Genomic DNA, 14,169 nt, shown 5'->3' with positions numbered 1-14,169 from the left:
CATTTTAAGCATTACCAGTGTCAATTAGGCCTTAGTTTAGAATACTCTACTCAGAGTCTAGTTAGAGCTTCTTAGTTTAATTATGCTGATGTTTGCTATTGAAACCTGCCCTCCAATTTAGAAACAATTCTACATCTTCTCTGACTTACTGGTTTATTGTAAAGCTGTAGGAAAGATTCAGCAGTAAATCAGGCTCACCCTTGACAACAGAGGATTACTGGGAAGGGATTTCAACCAGAAAGATGTTAATAATTAAGAAAGCCAAAAGGGCATGAGTAATTTAGTTTTGAAAAATGCACACCATGCAGTTAGCCAAGTAAAAAACCATGTACTTTTAATGTTTCAGCTATTGCTAATCTTTCCAAAAGAGGCCATGCATAGCAAGAGACAATATTTTATTCTCAGTATGTTGCTTAACCTGTTCCTGGCTGAAATATTCACTAAATAGAATGTGTCTTTATTACTGGGCATAAAGGTGAGTCAAAAAGGTACCTAGAGGAAAAATGACAGCTACAAAAGACTTAGTTAAAAAAATAGGGCCACTGAATGGGCAAATCAGTGCTGAAGGTTCCTTGCCAGGCTCTGCAGGTTGATTTTTCATCTTTTCAATGCCCTCAATGCTTATTTGCTAGTTTTTGATGCAACCTTCTCCAATACATACTGAGATGAAAAGGAGGAGTCCTGGAGTTTTGAAATGCAAAACACTGAGATGTGGAACATTACTAGTAGGTTCTCATTGCATTCCCTAGTGATGGCCTGTATCTTCCTCTGAGGATGCCACCATGATTGCTTCATAAGGGCACAATAAATGATCCTCTTTCCCTGATCTAGAAAAGACAATGTACTATTTCCTCCTGATTCATTTAAAGTCAAGCATGGTGTTTTTTCTGGTGCCAAGCAATAAGAGAAAACTAACTACCACTGAACAATCCACTGATCTATAAAGAGGCGTCCAAGGACAGCTACCAGGTGCTGCATTACACTGAAGATAGAAGTCTTTAAACTGTGGACATTTCCTCATCATTAATATTTGCCTGTTCAAAGATTTTTCCTACTTCAAATTGTACCTGAATCTGCCTTTAATCCTCAATGCAAAAACTAGAAAAACATAAAATTGTAAATTCATCCAGAGAAGTAAGTGAAGTCAGTAGGGCAACCGTGTTTCTTGTCACACCACACAAGCAAATACATATAGCAAAGACTTCATTTTTGTTCACAGGGTCAATATTTCAGCATATCTGCTCTTCATCATCAGCCTCTCACAGCTGTTATTTTTGATTGCTCAAAATCTGAAAGGAAGGATAATACCACAGAAAAAAATTGATTTGTTCAACCTGATTTTTTGGGTTGTTTAACCAGCAAACATATGATGCCTGCATGGTGTCAACACTGTGTTGCTGTTAGTGTCAAATCAGCCATGTAGAAAGATATTTAAGTCCAATTCAATCATATTTATTGTCAGATTGTTGTATTTAACCATATGCATGCTATTTCAATAATTTTCAAAAGCTAGGTGCCTTGTGGAACTGCCTGTTTCTATTAAAAAGTCCTGAAGTAATTTAGTTCATATTTCTGATTAATAAATGATTTTTTTAAGACAGCAGATGTTCTCTGTTCTGCAACAGTTCAATTCCTTTTCTTCTTTGTTGAAGAAAGACCTGGATCCTAGACTTGCTTTACACTTATAAACAGGAGCATAAGGTTGAATTTTGTTATAGTGTACATTAATGCAGAATCACTAATTTCTACAGAGTTTGCAGATTTATGCAACCAGAGGTTTTGGGGTCATAACATTCTATGTATTAGGAAAAAAAAATATCATTAGTTAAAGTTCCCATGTAAGACTTGGCAGTTGTGGATCAAAAACATGAAGACTCCACACAGAAAGTGCACTCACCTGTGTTACAAAATGGACCATAGACATTTAATTAAAACACATCACTGTACAGGGCTCCTGCTGTATTCACAGACACTTGTGTTCTCCTGACTTGCCTTACCTGAGCGGGAAGGGTGAGGATGAGAGATGATTGGGAGGGGAGGGCAGGGACAAGGGAGTGGATAGGAACACTGATACGATGTTAACACAGGGTCACAGCACTTACAGAGGTATTTCCTACCTAAATGACTGGAAAGTTCACCCTTCCAGACATTAGGGACCACTTTGGTGACAATGAGGAAGAGATGCAACCTCAACACAGCATGTTCACGGTGCATTTTTTAAAAAGAAACACAAAGACAATAGGAAAAATAGGAAGGAAGAGCATACCTTTCACTACCTTATCCAGATAGTGAGCTTGGGAGATAAAAGACAGGACATTTAAGGTAGGATTGAATAAGTGCATTGCGGCTTACTACGAGACTGTGCAGGTGCTAGAAAGGCAAAGGAGAGTTCGCTGTGATATGAAAAAAAAAACCTTGATTATGAGGAGAGAAAAAAGGACGAAGGGTGGAGCACAGTGCTCCTCAGTCAAATGGCTCGAGAAGGCTGTGTTAAGGCATCCAGTCATCTTTGCTCATTAAGATCAAGAAGAAAACCAGGAAAGTTCTATATATATATTTATGTGTTCATATATATATATAGGTATATATGTATATGTATATATATATATCAGGATATTGCAATGCTCTGCTCATTTGCAAGTCTCCCTCCACTTTACTGACTTCTTTGCATTTAATCAGGAAAGCAGAGTAATTTGAAAGTCCTCCACCTTACCTGATTGTTTTATATTTTTCCACACAAAGAGGCACAGTTCTGTGACCTTACCAGACTGGGAGAGGCTTTTCCCTGGATCTTTCTAATAGTAATACACTGCATTTCTACAGCATTTTCTAGCCCCAGATCAAATTACTTTAAAAATATTAAATTAACCTCATGGCAGCTCTACCAGATCGGCAAGTATTAATATATTCATTTCAAGGAAGGCTAAAGAAAAAGCAAAAAAGAAAGTTATAGATGTCATGGGTGAAATCATGTACCCAGTTCCCAAGGCACAGTAATTTGGAAAACCAGCTTCTTACTGATTTTCTGGTGTCAAGCAGAAAGTTGGTGGCAAAGACATGTCCTGCATCGGAGAGCCCCGGTGCATGCCAGCAGGCGGCACTCTCTGTCCTAACACCAGCTGGTCTTTATTAATAAAAAAGAGGCTCTGAGTCTTGCATTTCTCTCTTGCAATACCTACTTAAACATTATTTGCCTTGTTCTCTTGCCTGCCCCTCTGTGATCTCTGTCTCAGTTGTGTCCTGGCACTTTTTGAAAAAGTTTTTGTTTCAGGTTTGTTCAGGCAGACTGTCCACCTGGGAAGTCATGGCCCTTGCAGGAATGATTTTTCCATCCTGTGAATGTAATGGATCTATCTAGGAACTATTGCCAGTAAGTGGAGAGGGCTGGGAGAGCTCACCTGGTGTGGGGCAGCTATGAGGCTTGGCAAGGAGGTGAGTTAATCACACTGATGTGGTGGGAGTGATGCAGGAAGCACAGCACCACCATCTGCTTGGATGGTGGCTGAAGCCTAGGAATGTCTCGGATTTTGACATCCACAGCAGCCCAACCTGTTAACTCAGGCAGTCACTGTGCAGCTGATGGCAATGGAGGCAGCTGCCAATGACAACCACGTTGGCAGCTATGAAACAATGTTTTCTTGTAATTTGAAAAACAATGGGGCTTCCTGTGGGAGTATTCCATGGTAGCAGGAATCTTTCTTTTCTAAACCCATATAGGCTACTCTTCTGGCATTGAAATAACTTCTTATTCCCTACAGACATTCTAGTGGAAACCCTGTGGACATGTGGCACATGCTGAGAAATTATGTAGGCATTCAGAAGAAAAGCTACTTTTCTAAGGTGTCCTCTGCACTTAAAGGCACTGCCACACTCAGCTCCACGTCACCACTGTACTCCTGGAAGCCAATTTAGAACTGCTGTGGGAGGAGCTCATGTGACCATTTTCCAGTGTGAAAGTCCCCTCGTTTCACCAGCCTGAGCTAACTTGGTTTGCTTTGTCTGAAACACAATGGAAGTGACAATGTGAGTACTTTTCTTGGGTCACAGAGAGGGAGGGAAGGAAGAGAGAAGTGAGAGATGCTGCAGGCAGGTCCTTGAGAAGGCCTTGATTCCCACCACACTCTCCTTCTTTATTTTTCAAATATTCTTTCTCCCTTTCTTTCCTATGAGGTTAAGTGGACAGAGCCTCAGTGAAATCACTGGAGTTAAACTGAGATCACACAAATGTAAAGGAGAGAAGAAAGTAAACATCCATTGCTGAACCAGGGATGGCATAAGAAGTTTATGCTACAGGGTCAGGGAAAACAGTGTCTTTGAAGTTCATCTGTGCTTAATATTTGCTGACAAATATGCTGCCAAACTACTTAAGGCCAGATTACCTTCAGATTGATTCAAGATCATGTCAGAACAAAGCAGCAAGTGTGTATTTTCCACTGACTGCTATAACCATGGTCCTCTCTTGCTCAAAGGTACCCATCTCAACCAGGCAGGGTGAGTGCCAGAGGGTCAAACACAGCTCAGCTTCTGCTGTGAATACACTTGAGCATTGACTATTGGGCAGAGGGTAGAATCACAGAATCATTAGGGTTGGGAAAGACCTCTAAGATCATCAAGTGCAACCACTAACACAGTACTTTCAGGTTCATCACTAAACAAAATCCCTTAGCACAACATCTACAAGATAGCAAGAACCTTCCCCAGACATCACCAGGCTTATTTTTGTCTGGGGCCATGCGTGGACTGAGTTGCTTCATGGATTCAAATGGCTCAAGTGATGTGTTAGAAAGCTAGGGAAAAGAGGCCAGGATCCACCTGTAATGTGCCTTGTCTGGATTCCATCTGCTCCAGCAGAAACAGAGGGGCACTGATTGCAACCTCAGCTATTCAGAACATGTGTGATTATTTATGCAAGAAGACTGATGAAAGGCAAACTTAAAGGGACAGATTTCCCAAAAATCAGAGTTTTGCTATGTAAAACAAACTCCTGGCTGATGGTGCCACAGGCAGGCTGTCTGCCTGTCTGTCTGGGCATTGTTATTGCATACATCACCTGTGTGTGCCAGGACCAGATTTCCTAAAGGAGTGTAACATGTAGCTTTTGTGGAGATCAACAGGAATTAGGCACTGAGGTGCTTTGAAATCCTGCTAGGTTGGCTGTGGAGTGTTTGGAGAGCTAACTGCTGGTCTCTCAGCGCTCCAGAGCCTCTGGAGTATTCAGTTGCAGCAACTAAATTTCCAGAGATGGCTTTGTTTGTATGTCCAAGCTGTTCAAGGATAGTGAATATCCCAACTCCACCATGCAGGGAAGCCCCGTCTGCCATTATTTTTCTAAATAACCCTGTATTAATCACAGAATTAAAGGCTGTTGGTAGTAAAATGTCCTACAGAGAGGTTCACAGATCAGAGACCACCTCAGTGCAATGCCCACGTAGGCAGAGTGAAGTCTCCCTTTGCATCTCCGGCTTGGGATGCAGAGCACCTTGGGCACTAGCCAGCCTATTTCATCAGCTCTAACAAATCTGGGGCCAGGCTGTTAGTGCCCTGGCAAATTTCTGGAATTCTAAAGGGGGCTTAAAAGAAGGCTGGAGGAGTTTTCACAAGTGCTTATAACCAGAAGGAAAGGGAGAATTGCCTTAAGCTGAAGGAAGAAAGTTTCAGATTGGGTATTAGCAAGAAATTTTTTACTATAAGGGTGCTGGGGCGCTGCCACAGGCTGCCCAAAGAAACTGTGGATGCCCCATCCCTGGAAGTGTTCAAGGCAACATTGAATGGGGCTTGGAGCAACCTGGTCTAGCGAAAGGTTCCCTATTCCTGTTAGTGGAGCTGGAACTAGATGATCTTTGAAGTCCAAACAATTCTGTGATTCTTTATTAAACCCAGGAAATTTTCTGTGCTGCTTCCTGCGAGGCAAACCCTTAGAGCAGCCTACTACAGAGCTGAGCTGTAATTTGGCCTTTCAGAGCCCATAGTAAGAGGGTTTATTTCATCTTTAAACTCAATGCTCCTAAAACCCACCATGCTCCCTGGATGTAGTTTGGGCCAGAATAGAAGAAACTTGAATTCCTGCAATGTTTCTAACTAGGGGTGAATTTGGAACATGCTGGACAACCCGTCACAGGAGTCTGGCATTGACGCTGTTGTCATGGTGTGTTTTGTTCCTTTCAGAAATCAACCCAACCCTTCTGCTGGGTTTCAGGATTCCTGCAGTTAGATAATCAACTTCCTGCTCTAATCTCCTGCACCCAGTTTGCTGAATTGGGATGATGAATGCAAGCTTCTGCATCCATTTCCTAGCTGGGAATTAACTGGGGTTACTCTAATGAAATCTCTGAATGTGAGCAATCAAGATAGTACATTCAGTGACACAACTCTTTGTAGGAGCAAACAAAATTAATCCACTGGGATCAGAGTTCCTTGAACACCATAACAAAGAGCCTCCTATGACCTACAAAACAAAAGGATGTCTTACTCTCACACATGCTCGACAGGAAATGGAAGACATGTCCCTTACTTGTACCATCCGTTTGTACTGTGTTACCTGCACACATGGCAATTCTGGTAAAGCATCACTTCAGCAATGGGGTTTTATGCTCGTCAGTGCTAAAGCAAACCGGGCCATGACAGAGACATATACGGAATTACTATCAACAGAACAATTTGCCATGCAGGGAAATTACACAAGGACAAGGGGAATGCTTTCCACATACTTAATGTAATTCCAAGTCAATGTCCTTTCATTTGTGCCAACATAACTAGCTTATTACTTTTGCTAAAGCTATTCAATTTTCCTGGATATTTACAACTTTGCCAAATCTCCTTTACATTCTACACATTCATCAATGAAATATTATGTAGGAAATAGTGTTTATGGCTTCAGAGGCAGAAGCTTATGTACAAATTTGTTGCTAAATCACCACGCAAGAAGATGAGGAGGGGGGAAAGTGAAAAGAAACAGAATTGCTTCAGCACTCTCAGTATCAAAGAATGATTCCTAAGCCAAGGCAGTGCTGCAACAGGAAGGTAGTAGCACGCGAAATGAGAGTGTGCACCAGTAAAATCTCAATGCTGACTGCATTGCAGTGCTGGCCTTCCCCATGATAACATTTATACACAGAGTGAGGAATACTACAAATAAATTTAATTACCATGAAAGATAAAAGCTTGCTGTTCGAAAACAGTCTGGGCATATCAACTGTGTGGTGAATTATCATATACTGAACTAATGACATTTTGGTTTTACAGCAGAACTAATAAAATGACACTAAGGGTATGAATCAGGCTTTTTTTTTTCCCCTGCATAAATAAGTTCCATATAAAACTGTCCCCTGGATTTGGGGCCTTTTGCTGAACTTTTTTTTTAAACCCTTTCATGAATCTGTGTTGCTTTCCAAGTCTAATTGCTTGAATAAAAGCCTATAAAATAATATCATAGAAACAGAGAATTTCAATTAACACAGGACTGCTCTCTTTTCATTTTAAACTCATTTCAGAAAGGTGTTTTTTTCAATCCCTTTCTCAGGAAAAGAAATGAAAGCTGCTAAGGACATCGACAAGAAAGCAGAATGCAATGTCTAATGACACAGAGGAAGTTTTAAAAGCTAGATATTTTTCATTAGGGGGATGCATGTGGAGACCATAATGTGATAGGGTAACATTAACATAAATAAATGATAAGTCGAATTGAGCCACAGATATGGTTTGTGCTGTTATCCTAATGCTGAAATTAAAATATTGAGATCAGGCTTCATTTCCTGTCTTTGTGTGTGCAAATGCAGCTGGTGCTCAAGCAAAGGAAGTGATGTCTCACATAGCTAAGCTGCTAATCCACACAATAACTATGCTGATATTTGCCCAGGTATTGCTAGTGGTTAGTCCTGATGTACTGTGATTTTTAGTTATCATGACATAATGAAAGCAACACAGAAGTAAATTTTCTTGTCTTTAAAAAAGCTGATTAAAATAAAATGACTGGAAGAGAATTTTCACTCTGAACAATTCTTCTAATGTCAACTGAATTTTTTCAGGTCCATATAGGCATTACTCAGAACAGAACTGGATTCACTAACTTAGTTTTCTATTAATATACAATAAAAGGTATCTGGGGAGTTTAAGGTTACTGATTTTATAGCATGACTACGGAAGGGGAACTGAAGAGACTGAATGCATGACAGTCAGAAAAAAGGAAGAAGGGAAAATGCATTAAGTAGTTAAGTGAGATGAAGGAGAAAGGTGAAGCCAAGGCAGTTCATTAATGATGCTGCAAATTGTTTAATGCGAGAACTGAACCTCTTGGCATGATTTAGGCATATTGTTGGCTTCTTATTAATAATAACAACAATAAGAGACATGACAGAGAGAGCTCATGAGTAGTGCCAGGTGCACAAGGAATACAGAACCAAAGAGAGAGGGAAAGTAAATGGTTAGATAGATGGCAAAACAGACAAGGGATAAGCAAGACAGAGTTAAATACCAGCCAGAAATCATCTGACTGCAGTTTCCTATTTTATACTGGCAAGCTAGCAAATAAAAGGAAAGAAAACTTAAAATCAGATGCATGTTTCTAAAAATGCTGTCACCATAGTAGAGGAGTCTTGGAGGCCACAGAAAGACCTCTCAGAAGAGGTAAAGTGGGATGTTTTTAAAAAAAGCTTCTAGCTGACATTTAAAGGCTTGTCAAACACCACATAGGTGTACTTCATGACTGATAATAAAAATATATATATAGCCATTTTACCAACAAATGAAAGGACATTTTGTCTTGTTCTCACATGAAAATGTACGATGTCAGAATTTGAAATCCAAGAACAAAGGTGCTCATGCTACACTAAGTCACACATATTCAATTAAGCATGCGCCTTTTCTCCTCCCTGCTCATCAATTATTCTTTGAAAAGGAGTCAGGTTTTCTTTCTCCCTACCAATAGTGCAGTGCTCTCCGTTCCAGCCCGGGCTGCATTCACACTTGCCGTCGCGGCATGTCCCGTGCTCATTGCAGCGTGGGTGACACGCTCGCTGATCACAGGCTGTGCCCATCCAGCCCTCCTCGCAGCGGCAGGTGCCTCCGACACAAATGCCATGTCCTCCGCAGTCCGCTGCACAAATCTCTGTGGGAGAGGAGACAAGAGAGAGGAGGGGATATGGGTGGAGAGAAGGGAGAGGGGGAAAATGCAGAGCGTTATTGTTAAGGAAAGCAGACACACTTCACTACCTCGCCTTACGGGGCAATGAAAGGAATTCCTAGAGCTCATAACACTAATCCTTCCTGACAATGAGAATCTAATAAGTATATTACAAAAAAAAGATGGACGTGGATTGTAAGGGTCTGCTGTGATTGATCCTCCTAATTTGCTTTCTAATTCTCTTGCACTCCTCAAGCTTCTGTGATGTGCAGATCCAAAGGGGAAGGCTCTTCCAATAAGCAGAACAAAAGTCACATTTAATTAAAATCTGGTTAAGTGTGGAAACAATGCACTGATAAACTACTGATGCTGAAGTTAAGTGCTGACAAAGCCTATTCATGACTTCTTATACCACAGTTCTGGGGTGGGATTCATTAAAATCCTCCATCTCTCTTTAAAATTAAGAAACGATATTTCTATTTCTACCAAATCTGAACATCTGCTATGTCCCTGTTTTCCTACCAGCCCATTAAAAATCCCCTCTCAGGCATTCAGAGGTACAACCATACTTTTTGTGAGTCACATGCACTGGAACTGATAGGATGGTGCTTGCTCCAAGTCTTTGATATCAGAGTTAATGGAAGCACAGTTACAGCTGGATATTTTGGTACTTACCTCCAAAAACAGAAGAGCTAAAGGACCTTGCTTTTTCAGGGATGCTGGCCTTCCCACCCTCCCTGAGTCCCAGTAGGCCTGAGGACACAGATAAGCATAATATTTTTGCCTAGCACTAGATTTTTGTCTAAAACCTGGCATAGCCTTGGCATGAATTTGGGAGAGGTGTTTTTATCTACACTGTATTTGTCTGGAAAAAGACTTGGTAGAGAAGCGATACTCATGAGTCAGGTGTTACAGTGCCTGTTACCACCACTGCCATACAGGATTGATTTCAAGGGAAAAAAAAAAGCCCAAATACTGATGCAGTGTTGCACTGCAGATGAGATGAATCTATTTCTTCTTCTTCAGATTCATTCCTTGGCTACTACTTTCCATCTCTCATAAACCCTGACTACACCCTCCCCTCCTCATCTGAAGGAGAGGCAATTCACAGTATTTCAGCCTATAAGGTCTTTTCTCTGACTTCTGCCTGGTACTTCTAAATTCCCAAATGTTTTGGCCTCACGCCTTCTGCTTCACTAAGCCATTTTATACATTTTACAGGGTAAGGACACAGTTCCTTTTGGGGACATGGAGATCTGAACAGAAGAAATGCTGAGCAGGGCTGGGCTGGAAGCAGAGAGAGTACTAGGGTACTCTGCAGTGCACATTTTTGCTCTGTGTCACCGGCTGCATATAAAATATTCAAAAGAACTCAGCCTGCATTAACATCACACCTGACTGAAATTCAGCCATACTTAAGTTGCCTTTAGTCTTTTGCTAATTAATGCCCCATTTAGAGGACACTTGGGCTGTTCAGGGACTTTTGATATGCTCCTGATACAGGGCTTGAACATCCGCTTCAGCTCCAGGAGGAAAGTTGTGCACCACAGCAGAGAGCTGCAAGGTCTTCAGCCCCTTATGATGAAATGGGCTCTGGCCTCTGAGGATCAGAGAGTTCTTTGGACAATGCTAATCATGACAGTAACAACAGTAATGCCTTACATGTCTAGAAGACACCTCATTTTCCAAATGCAACATGAGAACAGTATCTAGGTCCTGCTTCCCAACAAGCTCAGTGTGGTGGAACTGTTTCCAGTAAAACTCCTTTTACTGCAGCATCATGGATGTCTCCAAATCCCCTCTAACACTTACTCCTATATGCTTAAGTCTCCTAGTGAAAGAACTATGGAGTTCAAATGGGCTTAAGACACTCAGGAACTTGTCAGTATCATTTAGAGTCCAACTTGAGAAAGTATTTGGGTATCTTGGGTACTTAAACAGAGCATGTGCACACACCTCTTGCTGCTGAGATGTAACAGAATCTAATGTGAAATTTATTGGAAGTAAGCAGAAATTACGCTATCAGACAATAAAGACATGGCTGAGGAAGGGCTCGAGATGCTGTCAGAAGATTTTACTTTGCATCTGGCATCGAGACAGAGATTTTCACAGCTCCTAGATGCGAGGGAGGTAGTATCATACTACAGTACCCCACAGGAACATAAGGGATGGGCAATTATTGACTTGCTGACGGGCTGGAGCCCAGACGTGCTTTTTCCTTTTCTCCCCAACTGCCAGACAGCACTGCCATGGAGAGTGGGCTGGTCAGGGTGATGCATGAACACAAAGGACCTGCAAGTTGGTTAATATAGCAGTAAAGCTACACTAAAAAAAAAATACTGTAAGTAAATTTGGCTCTCCTTGGCTGCCCTGATGAACAAAGTCTGGGGGAGGATAAAGGAAACAGCAGACAAAAAAAAAATCCAAAGCTAGATTTATGCAGCTAAACTTTCAGCAAGCTGAGAAGAAATACCTTGTGAAAGTACAAAGTCTGAGAGTACTAGTATTTAAGCCCATACTCCATAAAATTATTGTAGCCTCTGGTGCTTCCCAGCACTCTTTTACTACAGGGCGACTGAAGTGCTGGACTGCAATCCCTTCTCTGGTTATTGATTTTCATTCTTTCTTCATAAGCGATGAACTTTGATCTCAGAATATCAAAAACATGTAATTTTTCTTGCTCCCAGTTTACCAAGCAATCCAGAATATGCCAGCTTGGTCACTTCACACCTTCATTATATCATCTTCTTCCTCTTTGTAAAAGAATTCTTCCTTATATCTAGTCTAAAACTACCCTCTTTTAGTTTAAAACAATTATCCCTTGTCTTATCACTACAGGCTCTATTAAAATCTGTCCCCATCTTTCTGATAAGCCCCTTTTAAGCAGTAAAAAGGCCACAATAAAGTATCCCCAGAGCTTTCTGTTCCCTAGGTTGAACAACCCCAGCTCTCTGAGTCTGTCCCTATAGCAGAGGTGCCTCAGTCCTCTGATTATTTTTGGGGCCTCCTCTAGACTTGCTCAAACAGGTCCACATCCTTCTTGTATTGGGAACCCCCACAACTGAGTCCCCAGAGTTGGATGCAGCACTCCAGGTGGGGTCTCACAAGAGCAGAGGGGCAGAATCCCCTCCCTTGTCCTGCTGGCCACACTGCTTTGGCTGCAGCCCAGGGCAGAATGACTTTCCTGGGCTGTAGAGTGCATTGCCAGGTCATGCTCAGCTTTTCATCCACCCCCAAGTCCTTCTCCTCAGGCCTGATCTCAATCCCTCATCCCCAAGCCTATATGGATACTGAGGGTTTCCCTGACTCAGGTACAGAACCTTTCAGATAAAGCAACCAAGGCATAAAGAAGGAAAGTGATGGATCCACAGGCAAATGTGAACTCTGAGACAGGCACATGACCTCCTTGATGCCCCAACATGCAGTCTTGTGTGCTACAGGTAAAATGGAAATGTCAGATGTCTACAGATTGGTGGTGGAGGGAAAAAACCCCAGAGATAATAGGAATAGTGACAGCCAGGAGCCTTCCTGGAATTATTTAAAGATGTCAGACTAGGATAATGGAGTTCATTCAAAAATGGTGATGAGAGAAAAAAAATCACGTTCTGAAAAGCAGAGTCTCTGTGTAGTCAGTCCTATGAAAAAGGATGGAAAACCTCCTGGGACATTTACATCTTGACTGAAATATTTCTCAGACAACATGCTGCCAAGGAACAGTATTGCACACACAGGCCAGGGATATCCACTGCATGACATAAAACAAACAGATCTTAGGCTAACCCAGAATGTGGATGCCGGAAACATTTTGGGTTTCATCTCCCACCCAGCTGAGACCCCAGCCAAACCACCACCCATGCACAGAAAAGCATGCAGGTTCCAGGTTATGAATGTGTAATTCATCTATAATGGATATACAAGATGCTTTGGATTCTGTGGCCCCAAGAGCTGTAATATAAACTCTCAGCTGTGAAAAACACTTGTGAAGCAAACTACTTACGACAGTCTCCCTAAAATGTAGTTTAATTATTTCTGACAGGGAACCAGGAGCCAGGAACTTTCAAAACTAAATCTTCCATTTAGCTGCCAGTTTAAAGATAGATGGGTACCCTACAATTTAAATAGCCTTGCAACACACAACCTGCTATATGCCCTGGCCCTTTATAACACAGCCCTCTTCAATGCTCACAGGTTCCTAATGGGTGATTAAACAGTCAGAGTAGCTTTTACTTTTCTGGTGGCACTCAAAAAAATGATCAAAATGGATTTCAGATTAAGCTTCCACTTAAATACATGTCTTTTTGTACAGAATAAGACAGCTAAGGCTGTTCTACAGAAAAGGGCAGGTGAATCGTTTCTTTGTCATTCAGTCCCAGGGACAGAATTTGTCACCTCTGTTCTTATTACAAGCTGCATTTTTTGGTACATTTCCCAATTCTGTTGTTAAAATTAGAGAACATGATTAGCTACCATCTGAGCTGCATATGCAAATGAAAAAGAAAGCTTTTAATTCTCCTATTACAGTATTCACAGACTGGCCAGCTGCACTATATTGCTCCTGCCCATTTAAGCTTAGTTAGAACGCTGTGCTTGTGCATAAAAGACCTGCCTGTTAAATATTTTCACACCAGCTGTTCCCAAAAGGTGACTAAATATTTCCTTTCATCTTTAATCTCATCCACTGTTTGTATGAACAGCTTAGCCACTCCTTATCCTTTCCTAAAGGTGCACAGTGTTTTACTTCATCTCACAGTGCAGCTCTCAAAGCTGTTTGTAGTTCCTTGAAAGGAGGGGATCCTCTGAGTAAATCTGGTGCCCAATTCTAAGAGCAAATACGAGGCTTAACATCCTCAAAAAGTACAATCAAGCCAAGTACCTCTGAGAGAAACACCTGGACTTTGAGTAATACCCTGTATTTTGCTCCCTGATGCTTGTACTTACCAGAGGGCACTGATGGATGTTAATTAATTCATGGATGCAGACTTTTTTCTAAGGAATCAAGTTCATTTCAATGTTCCCATCTGGGGTTTTGTCATGTTGTTGTCTTGGAGTGA

The 14,169-nt window shown here is 41.5% G+C and overlaps 1 protein-coding gene across 4 annotated transcripts in view; it reads right to left on the bottom strand.

Moving 5' to 3' along the window:
• Positions 1 to 14,169, bottom strand: part of TENM4 (teneurin transmembrane protein 4) — a 917,609-nt gene that overhangs the window by 118,591 nt on the left and 784,849 nt on the right. For 2 of the 4 annotated variants that reach the window (XM_085066138.1, XM_085066158.1), the window contains 2 exons: positions 8,918 to 9,103; positions 2,267 to 2,293 (listed from right to left, as the gene is read on the bottom strand). In XM_085066138.1, coding sequence (XP_084922264.1) covers positions 2,267 to 2,293; positions 8,918 to 9,103 — 213 coding nt within the window. The remainder of the gene's footprint in view (positions 1 to 2,266; positions 2,294 to 8,917; positions 9,104 to 14,169) is intronic. The other 2 variants (XM_085066148.1, XM_085066166.1) reach the window with 1 other exon arrangement.

This window comes from Lichenostomus cassidix, chromosome 1 (assembly GCF_008360975.1).
Source record: "Lichenostomus cassidix isolate B80296 chromosome 1, HeHo_3.0, whole genome shotgun sequence".
NCBI classification, from domain to species: domain Eukaryota; kingdom Metazoa; phylum Chordata; class Aves; order Passeriformes; family Meliphagidae; genus Lichenostomus; species Lichenostomus cassidix.
The sequence above is the reverse complement of the archived record's forward strand: the minus strand, read 5'-3'. Positions and strand labels throughout refer to the sequence as shown.